This window comes from Microcaecilia unicolor, chromosome 2 (genome assembly GCF_901765095.1).
Source record: "Microcaecilia unicolor chromosome 2, aMicUni1.1, whole genome shotgun sequence".
NCBI lineage: Eukaryota > Metazoa > Chordata > Amphibia > Gymnophiona > Siphonopidae > Microcaecilia > Microcaecilia unicolor.
The window spans coordinates 594,196,195-594,224,069 of NC_044032.1; the positions used below are offsets into that span (position 1 = coordinate 594,196,195).

Genomic DNA, 27,875 nt, shown 5'->3' on the forward strand with positions numbered 1-27,875 from the left:
CTCGACCTCAAAGGGGTCAATCGGGCCTTGAAAGTTCGGCACTTTCGCATGGAGACTCTCCGCTCTGTTATAGCGGCGGTGAAGGCATGGGAGTACCTGGCATCCTTGGACATCAAGGAAGCGTACTTGCATATTCCCATCTGGCCTCCTCATCAACGCTTCCTGCGTTTTGCAGTACTGGGCCGACACTTCCAGTTCAGAGCCCCCCCGTTCGGGTTGGCTACTGCTCCGCGGACCTTCTCCAAAGTAATGGTGGTCATCGCGGCCTTCCTGAGGAAGGAAGGAGTACAAGTCCATCCTTATCTGGACGACTGGTTGATCCGAGCCCCCTCTTATGCAGAGTGCGGCAAAGCTGTGAACCGGGTGGTTGCTCTTTTGAGCTCCCTGGGATGGATCATCAACTGGGAGAAAAGCCAGCTGCGCCCCACTCAGTCCCTGGAGTATCTGGGAGTTCGATTCGACACCCAAGTGGGCAGAGTGTTCCTGCCAGACAATCGGATTGTCAAGCTTCAGGCTCAGGTGAACCAGTTCCTAGTAGCCTCTCCTCTTCGGGCTTGGGACTATGTGCAGCTGTTGGGCTCTATGACGGCCACGATGGAAGTAGTGCCCTGGGCCAGGGCTCATATGAGACCACTTCAACACTCTCTGCTGCAGCGCTGGACTCCGGTGTCGGAGGATTATGCTGTGCGCCTTCCCTTGGGCCCAGCAGTGCGCAAGGCGCTGAGCTGGTGGACGCAGATGGACAAGTTGTCTGCAGGAATGCCTCTGGTGACCCCAGAGTGGATTGTCGTCACGACGGACGCTTCCTTGTCGGGCTGGGGAGCCCACTGCTTGGGAAGGACAGCGCAGGGACTCTGGTCTCCTGCAGAGGCAAAGTGGTCTATCAACCTCCTGGAACTCAGAGCCATTCGGTTGGCGCTTTTGGAGTTCATCCCGGTACTGGCGTTGAAACCAGTACGGGTTCTATCGGACAATGCCACGGCTGTGGCCTATGTCAACCGCCAGGGAGGTACCAAGAGCGCCCCTCTAGCCAAGGAGGCTATGAATCTATGCCAGTGGGCGGAAGCGAACTTGGAGCAGCTTTCAGCGGCCCACATTGCCGGAGTCATGAATGTCAAGGCGGACTTTCTCAGTCGCCATACCTTGGAGCCCGGAGAGTGGCAGCTATCGGCTCAGGCGTTCTTGGACATCACGAAGCGCTGGGGCCAGCCGAGCCTAGATCTGATGGCGTCATCGGCCAATTGCCAAGTGCCGCGCTTCTTCAGCAGAGGACGGGACCCTCGATCCCTGGGAGTAGATGCTCTTCTCCAACAGTGGCCGACACAAGAGCTTCTCTATGTGTTCCCGCCCTGGCCCATGTTGGGCAGGGTGCTAGACCGGATGGCAAAGCATCCCGGCAGGGTAATCCTGGTGGGTCCGGATTGGCCCAGACGTCCCTGGTATGCGGACTTGATCAGGCTCTCAGTCGACGATCCTCTGCGACTGCCAGTGGAGCAGGGCCTGTTACATCAGGGGCCCGTGGTGATGGAGGATCCCTCCCCCTTTGGTCTTACGGCCTGGCTATTGAGCGGCAGCGTCTGAGGAAGAAGGGCTTCTCAGACAAGGTCATCGCCACTATGCTGAGAGCGAGGAAGCGCTCTACTTCTACTGCTTACGCCAGGGTTTGGCGTATCTTTGCAGCGTGGTGTGAAGCAGGCTCACTTTCTCCCTTCACTGCTCCAATTTCTTCAGTGTTGGCGTTCCTGCAAGAAGGTCTAGAGAAAGGCCTGTCGCTCAGTTCCCTTAAAGTCCAGGTAGCGGCTCTGGCTTGCTTCAGGGGCCGCCTGAAGGGTGTTTCCCTGGCTTCGCAGCCAGATGTGGTGCGCTTTCTCAAGGGAGTTAATCACCTGCACCCTCCTCTGCACTCAGTGGTGCCTGCGTGGAATCTCAACCTGGTGCTAAGAGCATTGCAGAAGCCGCCTTTTGAACCCTTGTCGAGGGCATCTCTGAAAGACCTGACGTTGAAAGCAGTCTTTTTGGTGGCTATCACTTCAGCCAGAAGAGTTTCCGAGCTCCAGGCGCTCTCTTGTCGAGAGCCTTTTCTGCAGTTCACTTAGGCAGGAGTGACTATTCGCACAGTGCCTTCCTTCCTGCCCAAGATTGTTTCTCGATTCCATGTGAATCAGCAGCTCTGTCTCCCTTCCTTTCGTAGGGAGGACTACCCAGAGGAGTACTCTGCTCTTAAATATCTGGATGTGAGACGAGTCATCATCAGATACTTGGAAGTGACCAATGATTTCCGGAAGTCAGATCATCTGTTTGTCCTGTGTGCAGGTCCTCGTAAGGGTCTGCAGGCTGCTAAGCCTACAGTGGCAAGATGGGTCAAGGAAGCCATTGCAGCGGCTTATGTGGCCGCGGGGAAGGTGCCGCCTATCCAGCTGAAGGCTCACTCCACAAGAGCTCAGGCGGCCTCGATGGCAGAGGCCGGATCCGTCTCCTTGGAAGAGATATGCAAGGCGGCAACTTGGGCTTCGGCTCATACATTCTCCAAGCATTACCGTTTGACTGTGGCTGCACGGGCGGAGGCCCGGTTTGGAGCTTCAGTGTTGAGGTCAGGGATTTCAATGTCCCGCCCTGGGTGAGTACTGCTTCGGTACATCCCACCAGTCTATGGATTGATCAGCTTGATGATATGGAAGGTAAAATTATGTATAATCATACCTGATAATTTTCTTTCCATTAATCATAGCTGATCAATCCATAGCCCCTCCCAGATATCTGTACTGTTTTTATTCTGGTTGCATTTCAGGTTCAAGTTTAGTCTTCAGTTACTTCAGAAAGACTTCGTGTTCAAGTTTTTTCACTTGGATTCTTCAAGAGTTAAGACGAGTTTGTGTTACAGTGAGCTGCTGCATTCCTCTCCCCTCCGTTTTACGGGGCTGGATTGAGACTTAAAATTCTGCCGGCACTCCCTCCCGCTTCGTGCGGCTGTAGGGCAGCTTTGTACCCTTCCCGCTTCGGCGGTGTTAGGGTCAGTCAGCTCCTCCCGCGGTTGCGGTTGCAGGATAAGCCAGATCCCCCCGCATCGGCGGGTGTGGTGTCCCTCCCCCGCTCCGCGGGGTTGAGCTGGACGGATTCCCCTCCCCCACTTGTGTGGGGATGAGCTGGGTTAATTCCCCTCCCCCGTTTCGGCGGTGGTGAGCTGGGCAGAGTGTCCCTTCGTGGGTGTAATTCTCTAAGTGCTGAGTCCTGCGGATGGAGCTTTGATATCGACATACTGAGGAGTTTCCGGCAGCACATGACCACATATAGGGAGGCAAAAGTTTGCTCTCTATCTCCACCTGCTGGTAGATGGACACAACCCACCAGTCTATGGATTGATCAGCTATGATTAATGGAAAGAAAATTATCAGGTATGATTATACATAATTTTACCGTAGCTATGGAACTCCTCTTCAGTAACACCGGGTGGGATGTCAATATCCTCTTCATCTGATGTGTTTGCAATAGCTGCATCTGTTTCATCCCTCTCCACGTCCTTAACAAAGCTTGCCCGCTTGTAGCAGTTCACAATGGTTGCCTGTGTAACATGATTCCAGGCTTCTTTCTGCATATGTAGGGAATCCAACAGTGATAGATTACAAGCCAGTTCAACAGCACGTTTATCCTTGCCAGTCTGGTCATCCATAACGCTCATCAGATGACATAGCACAAGAGCCCGATAATGTTGTTTGAAATTGGCTATTATGCCCTGATCCATAGGTTGGATCAGAGAGGTAATGTTTGGTGGCAGGAAGACCACCTTGACGTTAGACAGCCTGACATCAAAATCTGATGCTTTTGTGCCCGCATTCTAGTGTCTAACTTCTTTAGCCACTGCTTCCAAATTTCCCCAGTCATCCATGAATTTGCATTAGCCTCATATGACACAGGAAGTTGCTTAACTTTCTTGAAGCAATGGGGCTGTTTGCTCTTTCCAATGATGAGGGGTTCCAACTTCTCACTCCCATGCATATTGCAGCAAAGGAGGATCATTAGTCGGTCCTTTGACGTTTTACCTCCAGTAGTTTCGGCATGTTTGAATGCAAGTGTTCCATCAGGAATCGCTTGCCAGTAGAGACCGTTTTCATCAGTATTGAAAATGTCATGAGGTACAAATCGTTCAAGATGGTAGGAATAACTGAAACCACCCAATTTTCAGCACCAAAGTCATCAGCGTCTTGTTTCTCACCATGCTGTTTCTTGAATTTTATGCTGTTCCTCTTCTTCCATCTTTCCAACCATCCAACAGAGGCTTTGAATTCAGTTAGTCCAAGATTTTCAGCTAACTGGTTAGCTTTCTACATAAGCAGTGGACCACTGACAGGAAACTGTCTGCTCCTGACTCGAGAAAACCATCGAAGAAGAGCATCTTCTACCTCCTCAGCTTTTCCCGCCCGTTTTCTTTTCCGTTGTGGATTTGTATTGTTTTGACAGTCTTCCAGAAGCTGGTCTTTCTGCTTCAAGACCCGTGAAATTTGACTGGGATTGACACCATATTCTTTAGCAATAGATGCTTGACTTTGTTTGTTTTTTAATTTTTTAAGAACTTGTATTCGTTCAGCCAGTTTTAAAGTCTTACAGTTCCGCCGCGATGACGACCCTGGTGTACGCTCTAACAGCATTCTTTCGCTTATTCTGCCTGTGGCAGTTAAAGAGGCAGTAAATGTGAAATCTCGTTGGTTGTCACGCGCCAATCGGCTTCCATATTCCATTCTCGCGCTTATGCGGAGTCTTTCCTGCAGAGGAGCGGTCTTGAACCATGCATATAAGCGAATCTTGCACTTATCAGTGGTGCGTTAAACCAAAGTTTGTCCCCATAGAAATTGATGGTGCCAAAAAAGGGACTGAAGTACGGCATGCAGTTAAACAGAGCATGCGCTTATCCGACGTGCACTTAAATGGAGTGCACTGTACTTATAGGTAAAAATATTGGGGGTACTCCAACACCCACACAGCTGGCACCTATAGATCTATAGAATAGCCTTTATGTTTCATAATTTTTATTAGTTTACTTTAAACTTAAACAGAAATATTACTGTTAAGTGAAAAACAGCCACAAAATAAAACATTTCTTACATAGTCTTTTAACATTACACTTTAAATGGCTTTCTTAGACCTCAAAAAATTGGGGGGGTTTAGAATAGGTGAAGCTACCTTTGTATTAACAATTTCTATAAGAAAATGGTGACACCGCATTTCTCAGTCTACTATTTGTTATCTCTATCGTTGTTTTGAATCTAGGAGCAACTTAAGCTGATCAGGAACATAAAAAACATATTTAGTGCTATTAAACCTCACAATACATTTGCATGGATATGCTAACAGAAAGGAACCTCCCAATTCTATTGTTTTTAATCTCATTGAAAGAAACTGTTTTCGCTTTTGTTACATCTGGATACAACCATATTTTTTCTCCACCAAAATTATGATTTGTTGTTTTAAAGTAAAGTCTCATTACAGCATTCAGATCCTGTTGAAAAAGAAAAGTCACCAACAAAGTCGCCCTTTCAGTGGCAGTTTCTATTGACTGTTCCAAAATCGCTGTTAGATTTTCCACATCCATTTCATTTCCAGGTTGAACATTTGTTGCCTCATCTGTTTTTTTAATCGTATTTGGTATAAAGTAAATTTTTTCTAATGGAGGAATTGCTTCTTGAGGGTATTTTAAATTTTCTTTAAGAAATCTAGTAAATAAATCTTGGGGAGAAACCCCATACAATTTAGGAAAATTAAGCAGGCGCAAGTTCAATCTCCTGTTATGATTTTCAATATGTTCAAGTTTTCTCCTGATATCCACATTGTCTTTTATCACAGCAGCTTTAAATTCGTTTGTTTGTACCACCTCATTTTGTAAACTCTCAATTTTCTGTGAAAAATCTTGTTTAGTCGTATCAACAGAGTCTTTCAATTCTTGCATCTTAACACCTAAGGATTTTGCCTCTCCAGACGAAGGGTTTTTTCCATTTCTAGTAATTTCAGCCATATTGTCCCCAGATTAACCTCCATTTCCTTCCCAGCAGATTTAGATGTTATCGGTGAGTCGGTCACCCCACTGGGTCCGCCAACTTCCACTCTTCCGGTGTCCGTCAGTTTCTCCTGCCGACTCACCCCGACTGCTGGGCTTGGAGGAATCTTAGAGAGCGGCAGGGGGGAAAGAGATATTTCGCATTCCGGCGAGGGTTCTGCTTCACCAGATACTCCCGCCAAGGAATCCACCCCGCTTACTGCGTGAGAGCGGGGAAGAAACGCTCCAGTCCCGTTCTCGCTGGCGTGGACGTCCCGGTAGGTGGGGGAACTATCCGGACTGCTCCCTTTCTTTTAAAATGAGGCATAATTCCCAACAGAACAGAAATTAGCAGAACTGGCTGGAGCGATCTCACTAAGCGTCCGCTCTCGGCGCCATCTTGACACGCCCCATAGAATAGCCTTTATAGAATAGGCTCCTACATGTCACTCTGCAGGCACCTAATCATAGGCACTTAATTATAGAATTAACCTCATAGGTCCAGATTCAGTAAATGACACTCAAAATTAGGTTGCAGTTGAGAATTGACAGCACTTATGAATGAAGTTAAGTTTTCTTTGATTTTTAAAGGCACAGCCACTATTTATGGGTAAAATGTTTAAGTTTTTTTCTATGCCTGTGATGTTAATTACCCTGGTAAATTCTGCCACTTACAAATAATAAATACTACTGTGTGGATTTGGTTGTTATTAAGTACATAAGCTGGATACTTGGATGAGCAAAGAAGAATTGAAATAGGAACTCAAAATTAGGCACCAGGAAAAATCCCCGCCAAGTGCTATTCTATAAAAGTCACTCCAGGCTGAGCGTCCTTTATAGAATAGCACTTAATGTGGATTCCTACGCCTAACTTTGGGCGTGATGACTTATGCCTGCTGAAACCTGGTGTAAATCCTGGCATAGGAACATAAGAATAGCCCATACTGGATCAGACCAATGGTCCATCTAGCCCAGCATCCTGCTTCCAACAGTGGCCAATTCAGATCGAAAATACCTGACAGAAATCCAAATAGTAGCGAGATTCATGCTACTGATCCCAGGAATAAGCAGTGTTCTTCCCCATTTCTTATCTCAATAGCACTGTGAACGTTTCCTCTAGGAACTTTCCAAATTTTTTTTGAACCCATCTACACTCATTTCTGATACCATATCCTCTAGCACGCAAGCTGGCTGTGTAACCCCAGTAGTCTATAACACTGTGTCTACATTTTTGGAATGCTCCTGACCTTCCCATGGCCACACCTCCATTTGGATTGTACTTGAGACTTTTGAGTGCACAGTATTAAAGAATAGGGCGTTTTGGTTCCATGCCCAAATTTGGGTGCCCAAATATAGGTGCCATATATAGAATACAGGGGATAATGTCTGGGTCTTTGCTGTGTTAATACTATACTTTAGGTAGTCTTTATAAAGATTTCCTGGAATGCAACATAGACATCAGTTTATACAGTCACATTTTATTACTCTTTGGAAAGGCATTTCCAATTTGATGACCAGCTTGTCTTCCACAACTCTTTGAGATTTAGAAATGAATCCCCCCCTCCCCCCCAAACTCATTTTCTTCTTTCCCTGCCTTGTTCCCCACCAAAAAGGATAGAAAACTTGAAAAGGTTCATTGGTACCAAAATGTTTTAGTCATCTGTCTATTACCAGCACCTTTCATAGGTTTTTCAGTTTTTTTCTGTAGAAAGTAGCTTGTAGCTAGGGAGTCCAATTTGTGAGAAAATCAAGGTACTTATCTGCAGCTCTCTGTGGGCAACAGTGTACAAGTTCTAGCATTCCTGCCCATCTCTCTTAGATGTTGACTCCAAACTAGTCTTTTGTAAAAATCGTTGGGGTCCAGGGCAATGCTGTGAAGTGGGAAGTTGTACGCACGTAAGGCCTTCCATAAATTTTCTAAGCTAAGGAGGCTTTTCCCCATGTATTCTAAGACATTACCAATTTTTGAGAATTTGTATCATGCTACAGCTAAGTAACTTGGTTTTACCTGGTGGAACGTGTGGGGAGGGGGGGTACGTGTATGAGTTTTAAGACCATGCAGGTCCCTCCAGTAGTGACAGCCAATCTAAAGGAAGAAAGAACTCATATTGCTCCTTTCTTCTGTGAAAACTGTCTAAATAATATTACACTTTAACATAAGCTATATTTCAGAAAATGATATAAAATGAGGAATTTATGGGTTGTACTGTTCTATAAGTCTACATATTAACTCTAGTTCAAAAAGGTTGTGGCAATAAATCTGTGTGAGAAATTCTGCCCACTTTGCATTGGGAAAATAGTATGAACTCCACAAGTGCCCTTCAGCATCATCATTCAGGGCCCAAAATGTGATAACACTGAAGAGCAAGTTCAGACCTACTGCCAGTGAGCCAGAGGTAATTGCAGAATTTTGGAACAAATTCTGCCAGCCCAACCAGCCAGGAAACTCATTGCCAGCTACCCAATGCAGCAGGGACCACTGCAATCCTAGCCAGAGTTAGAAAGACCTGATACATACTCACTCTTTGTTCTCTCTGTGTCTGGACCTCAGCCACCCATGTTTCTGGTCTCCACCCATGTTAAGAGGGACACCTGCTCCTGCTCTGCAGATGTCCTCTTGCCCTCTAGCCCGTTTGCGATTCTTTATGTGACCTTTGCATCAAAATGTTTGCCCTCCATTGTGCTAGAATACCCATTTCTGAAATAATTGTTGTATGTCATTTTAAAAAGTATGTTTTGTGTGGTAAGTTAGCCTTCAGAAATTAGTTTATACAGGGAAATAAGAAAGACCTCTGTTTTTTTTTTTTCTTTACTATCTGGAACCCACAGTTTAGCCAATTTAGCCTTTTCCCTACTTTAACGTCTAACTTTTCAAAACTGTCAGTCATCTTTCTGTGTGTAGAGTTTCTACTCTTTGATTATGGATCACTAATTTCCCTGGCCATGTGGCTGCCTGAAATTCTCTTTTGCTCCCTATGCAATTACTAATCAAGTCTTCACAGGGAATATAATGCGAACAATGATCCAAGTGCTTCCCATCATTCTTAGCTAAGATATTTATGTCTGAAATAAAATGTATTTCTTTAGAGTTATCTGAATCAAGAAGGTATCCCAGTGGGATTTGCTGGACTTGTGAGCCATTTGCATTATCATGAACCTGGAAATTTTGTTCTGGTCAGATTTCTGATGAAAGGCTTATTCCGCAAGTTATGTCAGCCAATCAAGACTGGTAAGTATATATTTTACAGTTAAACTGGTAGCGCTATAGAAATGATTTGTAGTAGTAGTAGTATTTATACATCTATTCAATATATTTGTGAGTCATATTGACAAAGGGTTAAAAGGAAAGGTTTTCTTTTACATATCAAAACTAAGGTTTACAACAGAATGGCAACCTGAGGGAATTGACAAAATGAGAAATGACCTAATTAAGCTTGAGAAGCTGTCAAATGCCTGACAGTTAAGATTCAATGTAAAAAAAAAGTGCAGTCCTGAATTTGGGGTGCAAAAATCAAATAGGGAGGACAGAAGCTGATATACAGTGAGCAGAAAAGGTACCTTAGAGCAATCTTATCTGAAGATTTCAAGGTAGAAAAACAATGTGATGAGGCAGTGACCAAAGCCAGAGAGATACTAGGGTGCATAAGGGTGGCCAGTCCACTAAGAATTCTTCCCCCCACCCCCATATATGCCAATGGCTTTTTTTTTGTGCATTTTTTCTTCGGATTTTCCTTTTCAAAAATGGTGTCAAAAGAAAAATGCACTGAGCACAAAATGTATAGGAAATGGCACAAGAGGGAGGTTGGCTGTCTTGTGCATCAGGATTTGACAGATTTTTTTTCTTTGGCTATGGATTCCTGCTCTGTGGTATGATGGATAAGTATGTTCTTTCTTGACTGGTGTGAAGGGGCATTTCCGATATGTATAGACATCGTGACATAAAAATTAGCTACCACCATCAGAAAATCACTGAGCGTTAAACCGATGATAAAAAGAACAGCTGTATTTGACGAAAAATAATACACCACCCACAGCAAACTTTAAGCTTAATATTTGAAGCATACGATGAATATACTGAGCCTGCAGTGTAGGTTAAAATGCTTTCAGGTATGCAGGAAGTATCTAGCACTCAAAATTGGAGAGAGAAAGCCCACAGAACAAGCAAAGGCATTAAAAAATTGTCATGAGGCAAATCAGCACCACAGACTAGAATCGCTGAACAGCAAACCAAAAATAAAACAGTTGCTCCATCTGAGAAGGTTTTCCTGCCTACTGTCTGGCAGTTGCAAAGGAAACCTGCTGGTGAAGTAACATTGCAGACTAAGAATACTCATGGTGGAAAAGCCAAGGTGGCTTGAGCAGGAAAAATAAAATAGAAAACTAAACGCAAGCTTTCACAGAAGAAAGAAAGGATAATTGGCTGAGGAAAATCCTACTTAGCTAAATGCAAATAGATAAAACTATATTGGCAGTAAGCACTCCAGTTGCCCCATACAGAAGGCAACTTGAGTCTAAAACATCTCTACAAACTGACTGGCAAACTGCAGGGAAGAAAGTGGTGGTGGGGGGGGGAGGGACTCTGTACTACTGAGTGTCACCCCGCTCCAGTAAAATACATAGTAACATAGTAACATAGTAGATGACAGCAGAAAAAGACCTGCATGGTCCATCCAGTCTGCCCAAGACAAACTCATATGTGTATACCTTACCTTGAATTGAATTTGTACCTGTCCTTTTCAGGGCACAGACCATATAAGTCTGCCCAGCAGTATTTCCCGCCTCCCATCACTGGCTCTGGTACAGACCGTATAAGTCTGCCCTCCCCTATCCTCGCTTCCCAACCACCACCCCCTCTTCCCCCCACCTGCTCCACCACCCAATTTCAGCTAAGCTTCTGAGGATCCATTCCTTCTGCACAGGATTCCTCTATGCATATCCCTTGCATGTTTGAACTCCGTTACCGTTTTCATCTCCACCACCTCCCGCGGGAGGGCATTCCAAGCGTTCACCACCCTCTCCGTGAAAAAATACTTCCTGACATCTTTCCTGAGTCTGCCCCCCTTCAATCTCATTTCATGTCCTCTCGTTCTACCGCCTTCCCATCTCCGGAAAAGATTCGTTTGCGGATTCTTCCTTAAATGTGAAGGATCATAAACCTTCCAGGAGGAACCCCTTAATCTACTGTCTCTCAGTTAAATAGATGGATCGGGAGTTGGCTTAGGAAAAAAAGTGCTAACAAAAACCAAACGATCCTCACAACAAAACAGTGGAAATACTATAAACCATGCTTCTTATGCTTTATCATGGAAAATGTATAGGAGGAAAAAGCTTCAACAAGCTCCAGCATTAAAAAATCATATAATATTAACAGAGCTTAACTTGTCATCATTGGCTGAAAAAAACTGTCAGTGAACAGACAGGAGCCTGGAGTCTCTTACTTTTATCCACGTGCCCTAAGCTGCAGTGTGAAATGCTGGCCATCGTTGGTCATGGATATTAAATAAGAAGGCAGTGCAGCATGTTCAGCACATTGTTACATGTTTGTTGCACTTTTATTGAATTAAATTGCACTAAATTGAACTGGATTGTATTAAAGGAGGTTTCTTCAGCCAATGATGACAAGTTAAACTCCGTTGCTATTATATGATTTTTTTTTTTAATTTATTGGAAGTCTTTATTGAAAATTGTTATTCAAATAAGAACATTACACATCTCAGCATAATACAAGGATTACCGTTAGCGAAGACTGTGTGTCAAACAATATAACCATCATTATAACAATAGCTTATCTCAATCTTAATCTACTTCACACATTTTTAATTTTTTTTTTTTTTTTCCTAATTATACTAATCCCCCAAATCCCCTTATCAACTTCTTCCCCTCCCTCCCCCCCTCCCTCCCGTCCTCGCAGTCAGCAGAGCCTTACAGTCATTTTCTTGCTATTCCAAACTCTTATTCAGAAAAGGGTCCCAAATTCTCTGCCAATTAGGTAGCCTTTTTCTCTTCAAGGCTGTCAGTCTCTCCATTTCACAAATATATCTGATCTTAGTTATCCATCTCACCATTGGAGGGACCAACGGGGATTTCCAACTTTGAGCTAAGTTCACCCGGGCAGCGTTTAGGGAGGCGCGCACAAGTAGCCACTGGTCTAACGTAAGGCCATCTGGTCGCCCGCCCAAGAGGAAGATCGAGGGATGCCACTGCACAGACCTACCAGTCCATACCTGAATACGTGCTCGAACCCCCATCCAATATGCCTGCGCTTTAGGGCATGTCCACCAGATGTGACCCGCTGTTCCAACCCCCCCGCAGTTTCGCCAGCAATTTTGGGATATCTGAGCACTCATGTGATGTAGCCTAGCCGGAGTCAAATACCATCTATAAAACACCTTAACAGCGTTTTCCTGTAGGGCCACCGCCGTTGAAGATTTTCGAATCTGTTTCTCAAGAGCCAGCCACCTGGCCTCTGGTAGTGTAAAATGTAACTCTTGTTCCCATCTCTGTCTATGTAATATAGACGTTTTTGCGCGTCTCATTTGATAGTCGTATAAAAAGGATATCAATCCCTTGGTGCGTCCAGTGTCTACACATATCTCCTCCATCGGGTGAATTTCTCGCCCCAAGCATCTACCATATATAGGCCCTTTGAGAAAGTGGTGGAGCTGCGAATAAGCATATCTATCACTAGGATTAAGACCGTAGTCCTCCACCAAGGACTCAAAGGGCGAAACAGCCTCCCCCACATGTAATTGACCCAACAAATCCAAACCCGAGGCTGCCCATCTGCAAAAAACACTATTGCCTATACCTGGTTCGAATAAAGGGTTATCCACAATCGGGGCCAAGCCAGATGTAATCGGCTGTCGTTCCGGAAACATACAGTCCCAGTAGTGGAAGGTAGTCTGGACTGCTGGCGGAAATCTTTCCACCCTACCTCTGTATTTACCAGGCAACCACATGAGATGCCCAAGCTCACGCGAACCCACCAGGGCTTGTTCAATATCTATCCATCTCTTATGCTCTTCCCTTCGAAACCAATCGACTGCCCCTCTAGCTTGTGCTGCCCAATAGTACCAGGTAAGATTGGGCACACCCAAGCCTCCCTCTTTTCTACTCTTATATAGCACCGCTCGCGGCAAACGTGGCCTCTTATGACACCATATAAACCGTATCAAGGAGTCCTGAATCCCGGACAAGAAGGACCTGGACAGCCTCAAGGGCAGTACCTGGAATAAATACAATAGTCTGGGCAAAATGTTCATTTTAATCGTGGCAATGCGCCCAAACCAGGACAGTCCCATGGATGACCATCTATCCAGATCCCTCTGTATCTCCCTTCTAAGGACCAGGTAGTTGTCATCAAACAGATCAGATAAGTTGCTCGAGATCTTAACTCCCAAGTAACCCAAGGCTTTAAGCTCCCATTTGAAATTAAAAGACGCCTTCAGTGAGTCCAATATATTTGGGGGTATACCCAGCGCCATGCCGATAGATTTACCCGCGTTGAGTTTATAGCCAGAGATTGCAGCATATTCATCTATCGCCTTCATTAAATTTGGCAGTGAGATTAAAGGGTTAGACAGGGACAACAAAACGTCGTCTGCAAATAATGCTACTTTGTATTCCTGTCCACCCACCTTAACCCCTGTAATATCCGGATGTTCTCTAATCGCCTCTGCCAATGGCTCCATTGCCAGTGCAAAGAGTAAGGGAGACAAGGGACACCCTTGTCGCGTACCGCGGCCTAGCCCAAACATCTCCGAATGTCCACCATTCACCCTCACACACGCCCGCGGCGCCGCATACAACGCTCCAATCCAGGCCCTGTACTGAGATCCTATCCCTACCCTAGCCAGGACTTTATCAAGGAACCCCCAGTGAACCCTGTCAAAGGCCTTTTCGGCGTCCAGCCCTAACAACACCACCTGACTGGCCTTTGTCTGGGCTGCATACAAGAGGTCCACTGTTCTCCGGATGTTATCCATAGCTTGTCTATTTGCTATAAACCCAACCTGGTCGGGGTGGATCAGACTAGGTAACAGCCTCGCCAGCCTATTGGCCAAAACCTTAGCCAAAATTTTTACGTCAGCATTGAGTATTGATATTGGCCGGTACGAGGCACATTCAGTTCCGTCCTTACCAGGTTTGGGAATTACTGCCACCCAAGCCTCCATCATCGTCGCTGGTAGTGGGGCCCCTTCTCTCACCGAGTTGGCTATCAAAGTTAAATAGGGTGCCAGATGTGGTCGAAAGATCTTATAAAATTCGTTGGTGAAACCATCTAGGCCTGGCACCTTACCCGCTGGCATTGCTTTAATTACCTGCAGCACCTCTTCTACACTCACTGGTTGGTCTAGTGCCACCCTCTGCGTTTCGGACAAAACTTTCAAACCCCTTTCAGCCAAGTATTCATCTATTTTTCCCGTCTGTACAGTGGGATCTTCCCGATACAACCTCTCATAGTATTGTGCAAAGCAGTCTCTTATCCCAGTGGCCTTATGCAGAACCTCTCCTCTAACTCCCTTTATTTTTAATATGTGCCGGTCAGATACTATTTTCCTTAATTTTGTGGCCAATAGTCTACCTGGTTTATTAGTGCATTCGTAATACACCTGTTTGGTCCTAGCATGCGCAAACTTCAGACTATCTTCGTGTAGGGAGGCTATTTCCAGTCTCTTTGCCTGCAGCTTCCGGTAGTCAGACCTCGAGCCAGACTGCCTATATTTAATTTCCAGGTCCCCTACTGCACCCATACATTGAGTCAAACGTTCCCTTTGGATTCGGGATTTCTGAGCAGCTTGTTTAATAAAATACCCTCTCGCCACAGCTTTAAAAGCATCCCATACTACCCCCAGTGGTGGTCCAGAGTCTATGTTGAGGTCAAAATACTCTTTCAGGACTGATTGAAATCCCACCACCAGTTCTGGGTTTTGCAGCAGAGAGTTGTTAAGCGCCCATCTCTTATCCCTCCTCTCAGCCTGCAAGGATGAAATTCTGGCCCAGACTGGGGCATGGTCTGATATAGTAATATGACCTATAGTGGCCCCCCCTACCCCGTCAGACAGTGTCTTATCCATTAAAATATAGTCAATTCTGGAGTAGGAAAGGTGCACCGTTGAGTAAAAAGTATACTCTCTCCCCCTAGAGTTAGCCTGTCTCCATACATCGTATAATCCCAGTTCGTCAACCAAACATTTCAAGGCTCGAGAAAGTTTGCAGTCAATCGGAGCAGGAGGAGCTGATCTATCCAGACCTGGCTGCATGGTGGCGTTAAAATCACCAGCTACAATTAGTTTACCCCTAGCAAATTTCTGCAATTCCCTGTTCAAGCGCAGGAAAAAAGAGTCCTGCCTTTCATTTGGGGCGTATATACTAGCCAATGTACATTCCTCCTGCTCCAATAACACATGTAAAAATAGGAATCTACCCTCCTTGTCCTTTCTGGAATGCAGAATCTGTACCTGGGTGTCTTTATGAAACATGATGGCCACTCCCCGTTTCTTTGCACCCGTAGCATCTGAGGCACAGTAAACCTGCCTATATTGTCTAGACAGCAGGAGCCCCTCGTGCTTTTGTAATAGATGTGTTTCCTGTAAAAAGACTACTCGCGGCTTCATCAAGTGTAGCTCACGTTGCAGTGCGTGTCGCTTGTAAGGCGAATTCAACCCCTTTATATTATATGTACAGATTTTAAAGTCTACCATTCAATCTTCAATAGAGAGAATGAAGAATAACATGTTGACCTTTGAGGACTTAACTCTAATAACAACTTCCCCCCTCCCAAACTATCCCCCTCCCCCCTTACCCTAATTCCCCCCCACCTTAGCCCCCAGAACCTCTCTCTACCCCATAAACCCTCCCTACTCCCCCCTAACCTGAATCCACCAACCAGTGCCATTCGGCACTGCCTGGGACTTGGAAGAAGAAACCCCCCTGACCAAATCGCAACTTATTTTAACCAATGTAACAATCAGATATTATGAATTCCCCCCCAATCCCCCCACCCCCCATCCCTCCCTCCTCCTCCAATCGACCACAATATCACCTTATTTTCCACTACCAATCAGTACATTATCATTTGAATTGCTCTCTCTAGAACATGTTCTCAACTTTACCCCCCTTCGGGGAAAATAACTGCACAAATGAGTTCACCCCTGAAAGTCCAACCTCTACAGTTCAGGTCTGATGTCTTGAGCTCTTTGCCCCTTTCTCGACTCTCTTCCATCTCTGCAGACGCTCTTTTGTTGAGGGGGCCATTCCCATAGGCAAACTTTCCGTGGGGGTTAAACCCACTTCATGTAGGCTTTTCCACGCAGCGCCCACGGACCTGCAGCGAATCTTCTCTCCCTTGAGGTCGAAGCAAATGGCAAATGGAAATGCCCATCTGTAGGCAATCTTCTCCTTGGTTAGAACCTCTGTTACCGGCTTCATAGACCTTCGGAGGTTCAGCGTAAACAAGGATAGGTCTTGGTAGATCGCCACTCGAGCTCCATTGAATTCGAGGTTAGAGCACTGGCGAGCCTTCTGCCATATTTGATCTTTGCAGGCATATGTGGAAAACTTAACCACTATGTCCCTCGGCCTGTTATCTCTCGCCGGCCCCAGTGCTCTGTGCGCTCTGTCCATGGCAATCTGGCTAACATCAAATTCTGGGCCCAACAGCTGCGCACATATAGCACGCACAAACGTCGGGACATCTTCATTATCAGCGTTCTCCTGGACGCCCCGAAACCGGAGGTTTTGACGTCTCCCCCGGTTTTCAAGGTCGTCCAACTTAAACTGCAGGTCTTCTGTCTGTTCTGACATTTTTTTCATGCACCTTTCAGCTTCTTCGTTTCTCTCCCCCATCTCGTCCACGCGCTCCTCCAGCACTTCTACCCTGCCCCCAAGCTCTCTTAGGTCAACACTCAGGGCGTCCACGTGCTCCAGTATTTCTTCCTTGGACGCCACGATTTCAGCCCTGAGCGCCTCCAAGCTTTTGGTCACTTCTTGCGCCAGGTCCTGATTGGGGGCGGGTTCGTGGCGTTCTTCACGGGCCGGGTTGTGGCCGGATTCCGAGATTCTGCGTACCTTGGGGGAGGCGGGTCGCGCTAGGCCGCGATCCATCTGCTTCGCCGACAGCCGCTCGCTCTCTCGATGTAATGCGCCGCTTTTTTTACTCATCTTCTTTGGCTTAGACGAGTCAGCAACAGTTTGCAGTTCTTGCGGACTCTGTGAGAGGCTTCCTTATGATAAGTGGAGCTTTAAAGCAGGAGGGAAGAACGGAGCTCCGGGTTTAGGCGGCCATTCGGTCCCGTGACGTCACTTCCTCCAGCAGTTAGCACTCTATATGATTTTTTAATGCTGGAGCTTGTTGAGGCTTTTTCCTCCTACACATTTTCTATGATAAAGCATAAGAAACTTAGTTTATAGTATTTGCGCTGTTTTGTTGTGAGTATCGTTTGGTTTTTGTTACATAAATCCTTTTTAGTTTATTTATTTATTTGTTACTTTTGTATCCCACATTTTCCCACCTTTTTGCAGGCTGAATGTGGCTTATATAGTACCGTTAACGGCGTTAACCGAATCCGGTCTGAAACAAATAACAAGGTGTGAACAATACAAGGTGATATTGTAATACAGTGAGGTGCATGTAAGGTAGGTACAGTTGGGGGGGAAATTAGAGAGGGGGAGGAAAAGTCCGGTAGTGTCCATTACGGTCTTTGGTTACAATTGTGTCACAGGTATCCAGGTATTTTTATGTTGGGTCGGTTGGGTATGCTCTTATGAACAGGGCTGTCTTTAGTGCTTTCCAGAAGTTTAGATGGTCGAACGTAGTTTTTACTGCTTTTGGTAGTGCGTTCCATAGTTGTGCACTTAAGTAGGAAAAGCTGGATGCATAGGTAGATTTGTATTTGAGTCCTTTGTTGTTTGGGTAGTGGAGGTTTAGGTATGATCGTGCAGATTTTGTGGTGTTTCTGGTTAGCAGGTCGATGAGGTCTGTCATTTTTCCAGGTCTTACCATAAAGTATTTTATGAACAGTCATGCAAATTTTGAAAGTGATATGTTCTTTGATTGGTAGCCAATGCAGTTTTTTTTTGAGTGGCTTGGCACTGTCAAAACGCGTTTTTCCAAATATAAGCCTGGCTGCTGTATTTTGAGCAGTCTGAAGTTTCTTTATGATTTGATCCTTGAATCCCACGTAAATTCCATTACAGTAGTCTGCGTGGCTTAGTACCATTGACCGTATCAGGTTGCAAAATATTTCCCTTGGGAAGAATGGTTTCACGCATTTGAGTTTCCACATTGAGAAAAATATTTTCTTTATGATGGAATTCATATGAGTCTCTAGTGTGAGGTTACGGTTGATTGTTACTCCGAGAATTTTCAGGCTGTCTGCAATAGGGAGGTTGTATCCTGGGGTGTTAATGTTTGTGGGTTTGTATGTATTGTATTGGGATGAGATGATGAGACAGTGTGTTTTTTCTGTATTGAGTTTTAGTTGGAATGCATTTGCCCATGAATTCATGATATTTAAGCTGAGCTGATATTTCGTTTGTGATTTCTGCCAAATCATGTTTGTAGGAGATGTATAATATAACGTCATCAGTGTAGATAAATGGGTTTAGGCCTTGGGTAGATAAGGTCTTGGCTAGTGGAGTCATCATGAGGTTGTAAAGGATCGGTGGTAGTGGTGATCCTTGGAATACTCCGCAGTCTGGTTTCCACGGTGACGATATGTTTGTTTTTGATTTCACTTGATATATTCTTGTGGTTAGAAAACCCTTAATCCATTTGAGAATGCCATCACTGAATCCGAAGTATTCTAGGAGTCTTAGCAGTATGTTATGGTTAACCATGTCGAACACACTTGACATGTCAAATTGGAGGAGGAGAATGCTCTTGCCAATTGCTATTTCCTGTTTGAATTTGGTTAGGAGAGTAAGTAGTACTGTTTCGGTGCTGTGTAGGGGTCAAAATCCTGATTGTGACTCATGTAGTATAGTGAATTTATTTATGTAGTCCTTAAGTTGTTTGGTCACCAGTCCTTCCATTAGTTCGACTACTAATGGGATAGATGCTACTGGGCGGTAGTTGGTAATGTTGTTTGTTTTTTTCTTGGTGTCTTTTGGTATTGGGGTGAGCAGGATGTTGCCTTTTTCTTTAGGAAAGATACCCTGTTGAAGCATGAAGTTTAAGTGAGATGTAAGATCTGTTATGAAGCGATGAGGGGTGGATTCTATTAGGTAGCTGGGGCAAGTGTCCAGTTGACAGTGGCTATTGGAGTATTTTTTAATCACCTGGGTAACTGTGTCGGCACTGAGGAGAGCGAAATTTGACCATAATTGGTCAGCAGGGTATTCACCAGGGGTTGGGTCTAGAAGACCATTAATGAAGTTTTCAATGTCCATATTGTTCTGAGGTAGGGTTTTATGTAAGTTTGTGATTTTTTTGTTGAAATATTTTGCCAGGTTGTCTGCAGATGGGGTGTCAGCGTTGGTTGTGATGACCGGCGTTGTGTCTAGTAGTTTGTTCATGAGATGGTATAGTTTCTTCGTATTTTTATAATCCGGCCCAATTTTAGTTTTGTAGTACGACCTTTTGGTCTGTCTTATTGCATATTTATATTTCCTTTGTAGTTGTTTCCATGCGTTGAGTGTGTGTTCGTCTTTTATTTTTTTCCATGTGCATTCTAGTTTCCTGGACTGTTTTTAATTTTTTCAATTCTTAATTGAACCATGGTATTGAGTTGTGTCTACGTGAAGTTCTTGTTTGTAAGGGTGCTATTTCGTCTAGAATGTGTCTGCATCTTTTGTCCCATTCTGAGAGGTAATATATGGATTCCGTTTGTGCTGACCAATCGTTATTGTATATCTGTTGCCAGAAAGTGTCTGGGTCTATTTGGCCTCTCGTGGTGTGAATTGTGTGTTCTCGTGTGTGAAGAGAACCCCTTTTTCGCCATTTTAGGGATAGGTTAAGTTTGTAGTGGTTGGTCCATGGTGTTTCTGTCCATCTAGTTTGTGTTATGTTTAGGTTCTGATCAGTGGACAGTATGTGTGCGATGAGGTCGAGTGTATGACCTTTCGCATGGGTTATTTGCATGTGTGGCCATGTAAGATCACATAGATGAAGGAAGGCCTTAAAATCTCGTGCATTGGTAGACTTTGGGTCTTCAAGGTGAAGGTTAATGTCTCCTAATACTAATGTATTGGAGTTGGATACACATATGTTTGAAATGAAGTCCGCCTGGCTTTTGTTCCAGTTGCATGGTGGTCTGTAGAATAGAATGCAATTTAGGTGGTTTTATGGTGGATTCTGATTGAGGCTATTTCGAGGTGGGTTGTTATAGATTCCACAGTCGTTTCAATCATGAGGTGAGATCGGTATATAAGTGCCATGCCCCCGGTGGTGGGAGGCGGGGCTGGTGGTTGGGAGGCGGGGATAGTGCTGGGCAGACTTATTCGGTCTGTGCCCTGAAAAAGACAGGTATAAATCAAGGTAAAGTATACACAAAAATGGCACATGTGAGTTTATCTTGTTGGGCAGACTGGGTGGACCGTGCAGGTCTTTTTCTGCCGTCATCTACTATGTTACTATGGTCCAGTGGGTGATTTTATATCCTGGAGGACATAGGTTTAGGTTGATAGGGTCCTTCTGATCATGGATCCAGGTTTCAGTGATGAAGAGTAGATCAAGTTTCGTTGACATGATCCAGTCTGTTGTTGTTGTTTTTTTGTTTACTACAGATCTGGTGTTGACGTAGCCTATTTGAATTTTTTGGTGTGGGTCTTCTGCGTTTGGTGTTATGTGGGCTTTTGTTAGTTGTCGATTCTTGGTTTGTGTGGGTTTTTTATGACCTTTCTTTTAATTTTGTTGAGGTTGTACGCCTGTTGGTTCTTTTCCTTTGTTTTGGTTAATGTCGGTTTGTTGTGATGTGGTGTGTCTAGTCAGTATTCGGTTGTGGAGTAGTATGAGTATATTATTGATTTCTGCGACTGGGGTGGTCATTGTTAGGTGGGTCAGGGATAAGGAGTAGATTGCTATGAGCAGTTTTATGGTGTTTATTATGGTATCAATTCAATTATTTATAGCAGAAGGCTGTTGTTGTGTTCAGCGTTGAAGATTATTCTCCCAGACCCTCTTGTTTGCGTAGCAGTCTTGTCCTTTTTAAAAGTTGTGAGGCCTCCGTCGTGCAACAGTAACGTTATGCCACAGGGCGTGACTTAGCGGGGTCTAGCGTTCTCGAGGTGCTAAAGCCCAGTGACAGAGCGTGCGCTTCTTTATTTTGACAGCCGGCTCAGTTTGCAGTATGTAGCGATCAATAATTATAGCTCAGCGCTGCGGTTCTCTATTTTCCTCTTTCTTGAAGAGTCTTAAAGTAGGTTTAATAGGCTTACTTCCACTCCAGTCTATTAAACCTATCTAGTCCACTGTGAGTAAGGGAGCCATATGGTTAACCTGTTTCCACTGTCCCGCGCAGCCATCATAGGCGTTCACTCAAAGCACAACAAGTAAGCCTATGAGCTGGTGAAACTTGAAGGAGGTTTCATAGATTGGAGTTGAAGTGAGCCTATCTAGTGTTCACTGCAAGCAGGAAAGCTATTTGGGTAGTCTCTGTTTCCACTGTCCTGCACAGCCGTCATTAGCATTCACTCAATGCACAGCAAGCAAGCCCATGATCTGCTGCGCCCACGTTATCGTTCTTTATTGTTTGTTATATAGTTATATAGTTGTGAAAAAAAAGACCAGGAGCTGCATGGTCTGTCCACCATCCACTGGAGCCAGATAAATACTGAAGATTTTATGGCTGCCCAATTTCCTTAAGGGGCAAATCACATAGAATTACTTTATTTCTTTGTCTCCCTCTGCTGGTCAAAAGACATAACCCACTTTTCTGGACTGATTTTGATGTGAGTTAAAAATGCTAGCATGCCTTAGTAAAAGATCCCCTAAATCATTTGGACCCCCTTTTACTAAGGCGCACTCGCATTTTTAGCTTGCGCTAAAATTGGGCATGCGCTAAACATTAGAGACACCAATGCATTTCTAACATTTAGCATATGCCCAGTTTTAGCACGTGCTAAAAACGTGAGCGCACCTTAGTAAAAGACCCCACTAAACAAATATTTCCAAGTGGCCAGTAATAAATTTGTGAATCAAGCCTTATAAGTGTTGTTTATTTTAGAATTTTAAAGCTGTGAATACAAATGCTTCTATATATATAAAAAAAAGACTTGTAATTATTTTTTTGTTTATTTATGTTTAGACTCAAAGATTTTTTCTGAAAGTGTTATGGAAACATTAGTCCTAATCCTGGCAAATATATTTGGAACCTATTATTATCCAGCACGCTTTTGTGAAAAGAAGAAAAGCTTCAAATTCTTCCAATCAAAGGTAAGAACAAAGCATTCTGTTATGTATATTAACCAAATGGAAGTAAGAGGTGAGTGAAAATTAATATTTTATTCTAATTCTATTTTGCTTTTCCTAAGCCAGAAGCTCTTAGTGAGGGCCAGAAGCAGTTATACTTTCAGGATATGTATAATGAATATTCAGCAGATGTATCTGCACAAATATGTTCTAAGAACAATACTAATTTGCATAGCTTGTTATCCTGAAAACCAGAACTGTATGCTGCTCTGAGCATCATATTTGAGAACCCCTGGCCCAAGCTGTTTGTCCTCCCTTGTGTAATTGTGTGCAGTGTATACATTTTTGTACTTTCATCTCTTCTTTTGTTCTTTCTATGTTGATAATGACAAGCTTCTTATTATAAGAATTGCCATACCGTGGAGACAGCCTGAAGGTCCATCAAGCTCAGTATCCTGTTTCCAGTAGTGGCTAGTCAAGGTCACAAGTACCTGAAAAGATCCCAAAAGAGTAAAACAGATTTTATACTGCTTATCCTATAAATAAGCAGTGAATTATCCGAAGTCCATCTTAATAATGGCTTATGGACTTTTTATGGGGAACTTGTCCAAACATTTTGTAAGCTAATTGTTTTTACCACATTCTCTAGCAACGAATTCTAGAATTTAATTATATGCTGAGTGAAAAAAAATATTTTTCTCTGATTTGTTTTAAATTTACCACTTAGAGTCTTCATTGCATGCTCCCAGTCCTCTTATTTATAGAGAGAATAAACAAGCAGCAATTCATGTCTACCTGTTCCACTCCACTAAGGGCCCCGTTTACTAAGCTGCGCTAGAGGCACATTAGTGCTTTTAGCGTGCGCTAACTGTGTAGGTGCCCACAATATTCCTGGGGGTGCCTACACAGTTAGCGCGTGCTAATTTTGTGCACGCACTAAAAATGCTAGCGTATCTTAGTAAACAGATAACTAAGTATTTTATAGATCTCTATCATATCATATCATATCCTCCCTCCTTTTCCCCTGGTTTCCCTGTTCCTTTCGTTCCTTCCCTGTCCTTTCCGCTATTTCTTATGTAGGTTATATCTTGTATTAGTTTAATTCACTGGATTGGCGTTTGCCATGACGGTGCGATGTAAGCCACATTGAGCCTGACACAATGTGGGAAAATGTGGGATATAAATGTGATAATAAATAAAATAAATCATAGCTAACAATGCAATTATGTACACTGAGCTATTAATAATGCATATGGATCTATCAGTTAAATATTTTTCATATTTCTGCACGTGACTAAAGGGGTCCTTTTACAAAGCTGCAATAAAAAGTGGCCTGTGGTAGTGTGGGCACATCTTTTTGGCGCACGCTGGGCCATTTTTTATCGCGGCTGGGAAAAAGGCCTCTTGTGCCTAAGGGTCTCTTTTATCAAACTACGTTAATGGTCCCCAGTGCGGTAATGCCGACAAAGCCCAATCACTTAGAATGGGCTTTGTCAGCATTGCTGCGCAGGTATACTCCGGCGCGCGGGGTGGGAAGTACCATCGCGCTGCTGCAGTAGCCCAGCAGTACTTCCTGTTTAGCAAGTGGTAAGCCTTGCCACCCGGTCTAGCACCCTGCCCAACATGGGCCAGGGCGGGAACACATAGAGAAGCTCCTGTGCCGGCCACTGTTGGAGAAGAGCATCTACTCCCAGAGATCGAGGGTGCTGTCCTCTGCTGAAAAAGTGCGGCAATTGGCCGATGATGCCATCAGATCTAGGCTCGGCTGGCCCCAGCGCTTTGTGATGTCCAAGAATGCCTGAGCAGATAGCTGCCACTCTCCGGGATCCAAGGTATGGCGACTGAGAAAGTCCGCCTTGACATTCATGACTCCCGCAATGTGGGCCGCCGACAGCTGTTCCAGGTTCGCTTCCGCCCACTGGCATAAATTCATGGCCTCCTTGGCTAGAGGGGCGCTCTTGGTACTCCCTGGCGATTGACATAGGGCACCGCCGTGGCATTGTCCGACAGGACCCGTACTGGCTTCAGTGCCAGTACCGGGAGAAACTCCAAAAGCGCCAACCGAATGGCTCTGAGTTCCAGGAGGTTGATAGACCACTTTGCCTCTACAGGAGACCAGAGCCCCTGCGCTGTCCTTCCCAAGCAGTGGGCTCCCCAGCCCGTCAAAGAGGCGTCCGTCGTGACGACAACCCACTCCGGGGTCAAAAGAGGCATTCCTGCGGACAGCTTGTCTGGCCTCAGCCACCAGCTCAGTGCCTTGCGCACCGCTGGATCCAAGGGAAGGCGCACAGCGTAATCCTCCGACACTGGAGTCCATCGCTGCAGCAGAGAGTGCTGTAGAGGTCTCATATGAGCCCTGGCCCAGGGCACTACTTCCATCGTAGCCGTCATAGAGCCCAACAGCTGCACATAGTCCCAAGCCTGAAGAGGAGAGGCTACTAGGAACTGGTCCACCTGAGCCTGAAGCTTGACAATCCGATTGTCTGGCAGGAACACTCTGCCCACTTGGGTGTCAAAACGAACTCCCAGATACTCCAGGGACTGAGTCGGGCGCAGCTGGCTTTTCTCCCAGTTGATGATCCACCCCAGGGAGCTCAAAAGAGCAATCACCCGGTCTGAAGCTCTGCTGCACTCTGCATAAGAGGGGGCTCAGATCAACCAGTCGTCCAGATAAGGATGGACTTGAACTCCTTCCTTGCGTAGGAGTGCTGCAATGACCACCATTACTTTGGAGAAGGTCCGCGGAGCAGTAGCCAACCCGAACGGGAGGGCTCTGAACTGGAAGTGTCGGCCCAGGACCGCAAAACGCAGAAAGCGTTGATGAGGAGGCCAGATGGGAATATGCAAGTAAGCTTCCTTGATGTCCAAGGATGCCAGGAACTGCCCTGCCTTCACTGCCGCTATAACAGAGCGGAGAGTCTCCATTCGGAAGTGTCAAACTTTCAAGGCCCGATTGACCCCTTTGAGGTTGAGGATAGGCCGCAAAGAACCTCCTTTCTTTGGTACCACAAAGTAAATGGAGTAACGTCCCTTGCCAAGCTGATCTTCTGGCACCGGAACGACCGCCCCCAGGCGGATCAGATTGTCCAAAGTCTGCTGCACTGCCACAGCTTTGACCAGAGACTTGCAGGGAGAGAGTACAAACCTGTCTCTTAAGGGTCGGCAGAACTCTAGCTTGTAGCCGTCTCTGATGACTTCCAGCACCCAAGCGTCTGAAGTTACCCTGGTCCACTCGCTCAGAAATGAGGATAGGCTCCTCCAATCTGCTCTGAGCCATGGACCAGGGCCCCGTCATTGGGTACGAGACCCTGGGGAGGACCGGAGGACGCACCTCCGGGACGGCGGTCTCTGCGAAAGGAATGCTGCTTGGGGGAGAAGTTCCTTTTGAAGGAAGAGGAGGCAGAGGAGTCCGACTTGCCCGGGCGATACCGACGGGCTTCTTGAAACTGTCCTTTGGAGGAACCGGGGCGGGCACCACTGGCCCGAGCCCTGACCTCCAGTAACCTCTTGCCCTTAGACGTACCAAGATCGGTCACAATCTTGTCCAGCTCAACCCCAAAGAGCAGCTTGCCTTTAAAAGGCAACTTAGCCAGGCGAGACTTAGAGGCGTGGTCAGCAGACCAATGCTTCAGCCAAAGCCAGCGCCGTGCAGAGACTGTCTGAGCCATACCTTTAGCCGAGGCTCTCAAGACATCATACAGCAAGTCTGCCAAGTAGGCCAAGCCTGATTCCAGGGCCGGCCAATCAGCCCTCAAGGAAGGATCCAAGGGGGAAGCCCGCTGCACAATAGTCAGGCACACCCTGGCCACATAGGAGCCGCAAACTGAGGCCTGCAAACTTAAAGCAGCCACCTCGAAGGACGACTTTAAAGTCGCCTCCAATCTTCTGTCTTGGGCGTCCTTTAGGGCCGTGCCACCTTCCACCGGCAACGCCATTTTCTTAGTCACCGCAGTGATTAAAGAATCCACGGTAGGCCAAAGAAAGGCCTCCCGTTCACCTTCAGGCAGAGGATAGAGGCGGGACATAGCCCTAGCCACTTTAAGGCTCGCTTCTGGGAAATCCCATTGAGCCAAAATCAAGGTGTGCATGGCTTCATGCATGTGGAAGGTTCTAGGCGGGCGCTTCGTCCCCAGCATAATGGCAGAGCCAGCAGAGGCTGAGGGAGAGACGTCCTCCGGAGAGGAAATCTTCAAAATGCTCATGGCCTGCACTAACAGGTTGGGCAAATCCTCTGAGCGAAAGATCCGCGCTGCAGAGGGGTCATCCACTCCATCCGAGCGGGAATCCATCTCCTCCAAGGAATCCCCAAAGGACCGTTGGGAGAACTCGGATACGCTGCCCTCATCTACATCAGAGGAGACAGAGTCCTCTAGGGCCTGGAAATCCACCCAAGGGCGTTTGCTTCCGGAGGCCTCAACCCCTTTATCAGACAGGGGAGCAGGGGCAGTGTTTTGCATAAGAAAAGCCTGATGCAGCAGCAAAATGAACTCAGGGGAGAAACCCCCCAGACTGTGCACTTCTGCAGCCTGGGCCACGGCCCTAGATGCACCTTCAACCGGCGCTCGCAAGAGCGGGGGAGAAACATGCTGCGCATCCAGAATGGCGTCCAGCGCGAAACTCTGAGAAGGAGCCGCGCAGGAAGAACGGCGCTTAAGTTTTGCTGCTTTCTTGCCGTCGCCAGAATCAAGGGCGACCATAGCATTAATGTCTCCCACCTCGAGGGCGGCCCAAGAAGAAGCTGTCCGAGCAGAGTGGCCGAGGGGGCGAGCAGCGGGGGATGGGCGTTTATGGCAGGAAAAACTGCTGCACCGGCGGAAGAACTGGGACACTGACCGGACTCTAAACGGACGCCCAAAAAAGGAGATTCAGGCTTTGAAACCCCCGCATCCCCGATAGACGTGCCCACGCGGTCCGGGGAGCGATTCTTCGCGCCCTCGCCCTCCGACACCATAAGCCACGTGGAGACCGATCGGGGAACCCCCTGCCCACTACAAAAGATAAAAATTACCTGCTTCCCGCTCCGAGCTGTAACGAACTGGTGTCCCAGTGAGCAGCTGCAATAAACGCTGATATAAACGTTGAAATAAACGCCCTTAAAGGACGTCCAAAATTTTTTTTTAACGGAGCCAGCGGGAGGGGGGAGAAAAGGAGGGACCTGGCACCACCAGGTTTGCATTTGCTCAAAAAGAGCCCTCAACCCCAGGTACTCAACAAAACCTAAGAATTAGGCTTGGAGACCTAGCCAGAGCTGCTGCTGTGTGTGATCACCACCTGCTGAGATAGAGAACATACTGAGGAGTTTCCGGCAGCACATGACCACATATAGGGAGGCAAAAGGATTGCTCTCTATCTCCACCTGCTGGTAGATAGACACAACCCGCCAGTCTATGGATTGATCAGCATGATGATATGGAAATATTTATACACAGATGATATTATGATTAGGCTCCCTACATTTAATTAATTTGATGATAATATAGGGGATACAACTGACTGTTT

The 27,875-nt window shown here is 45.9% G+C and overlaps 1 protein-coding gene across 1 annotated transcript in view; it reads left to right on the forward strand.

The window, feature by feature from the left end:
* Nucleotides 1-27,875, forward strand: part of LOC115462208 (probable ATP-dependent RNA helicase DDX60) — a 348,344-nt gene that overhangs the window by 283,449 nt on the left and 37,020 nt on the right. The window contains exons 33-34 of the mRNA XM_030192222.1: nt 9,113-9,254; nt 22,273-22,400. Of these exons, the coding sequence (XP_030048082.1) occupies nt 9,113-9,254; nt 22,273-22,400 (270 nt within the window). The remainder of the gene's footprint in view (nt 1-9,112; nt 9,255-22,272; nt 22,401-27,875) is intronic.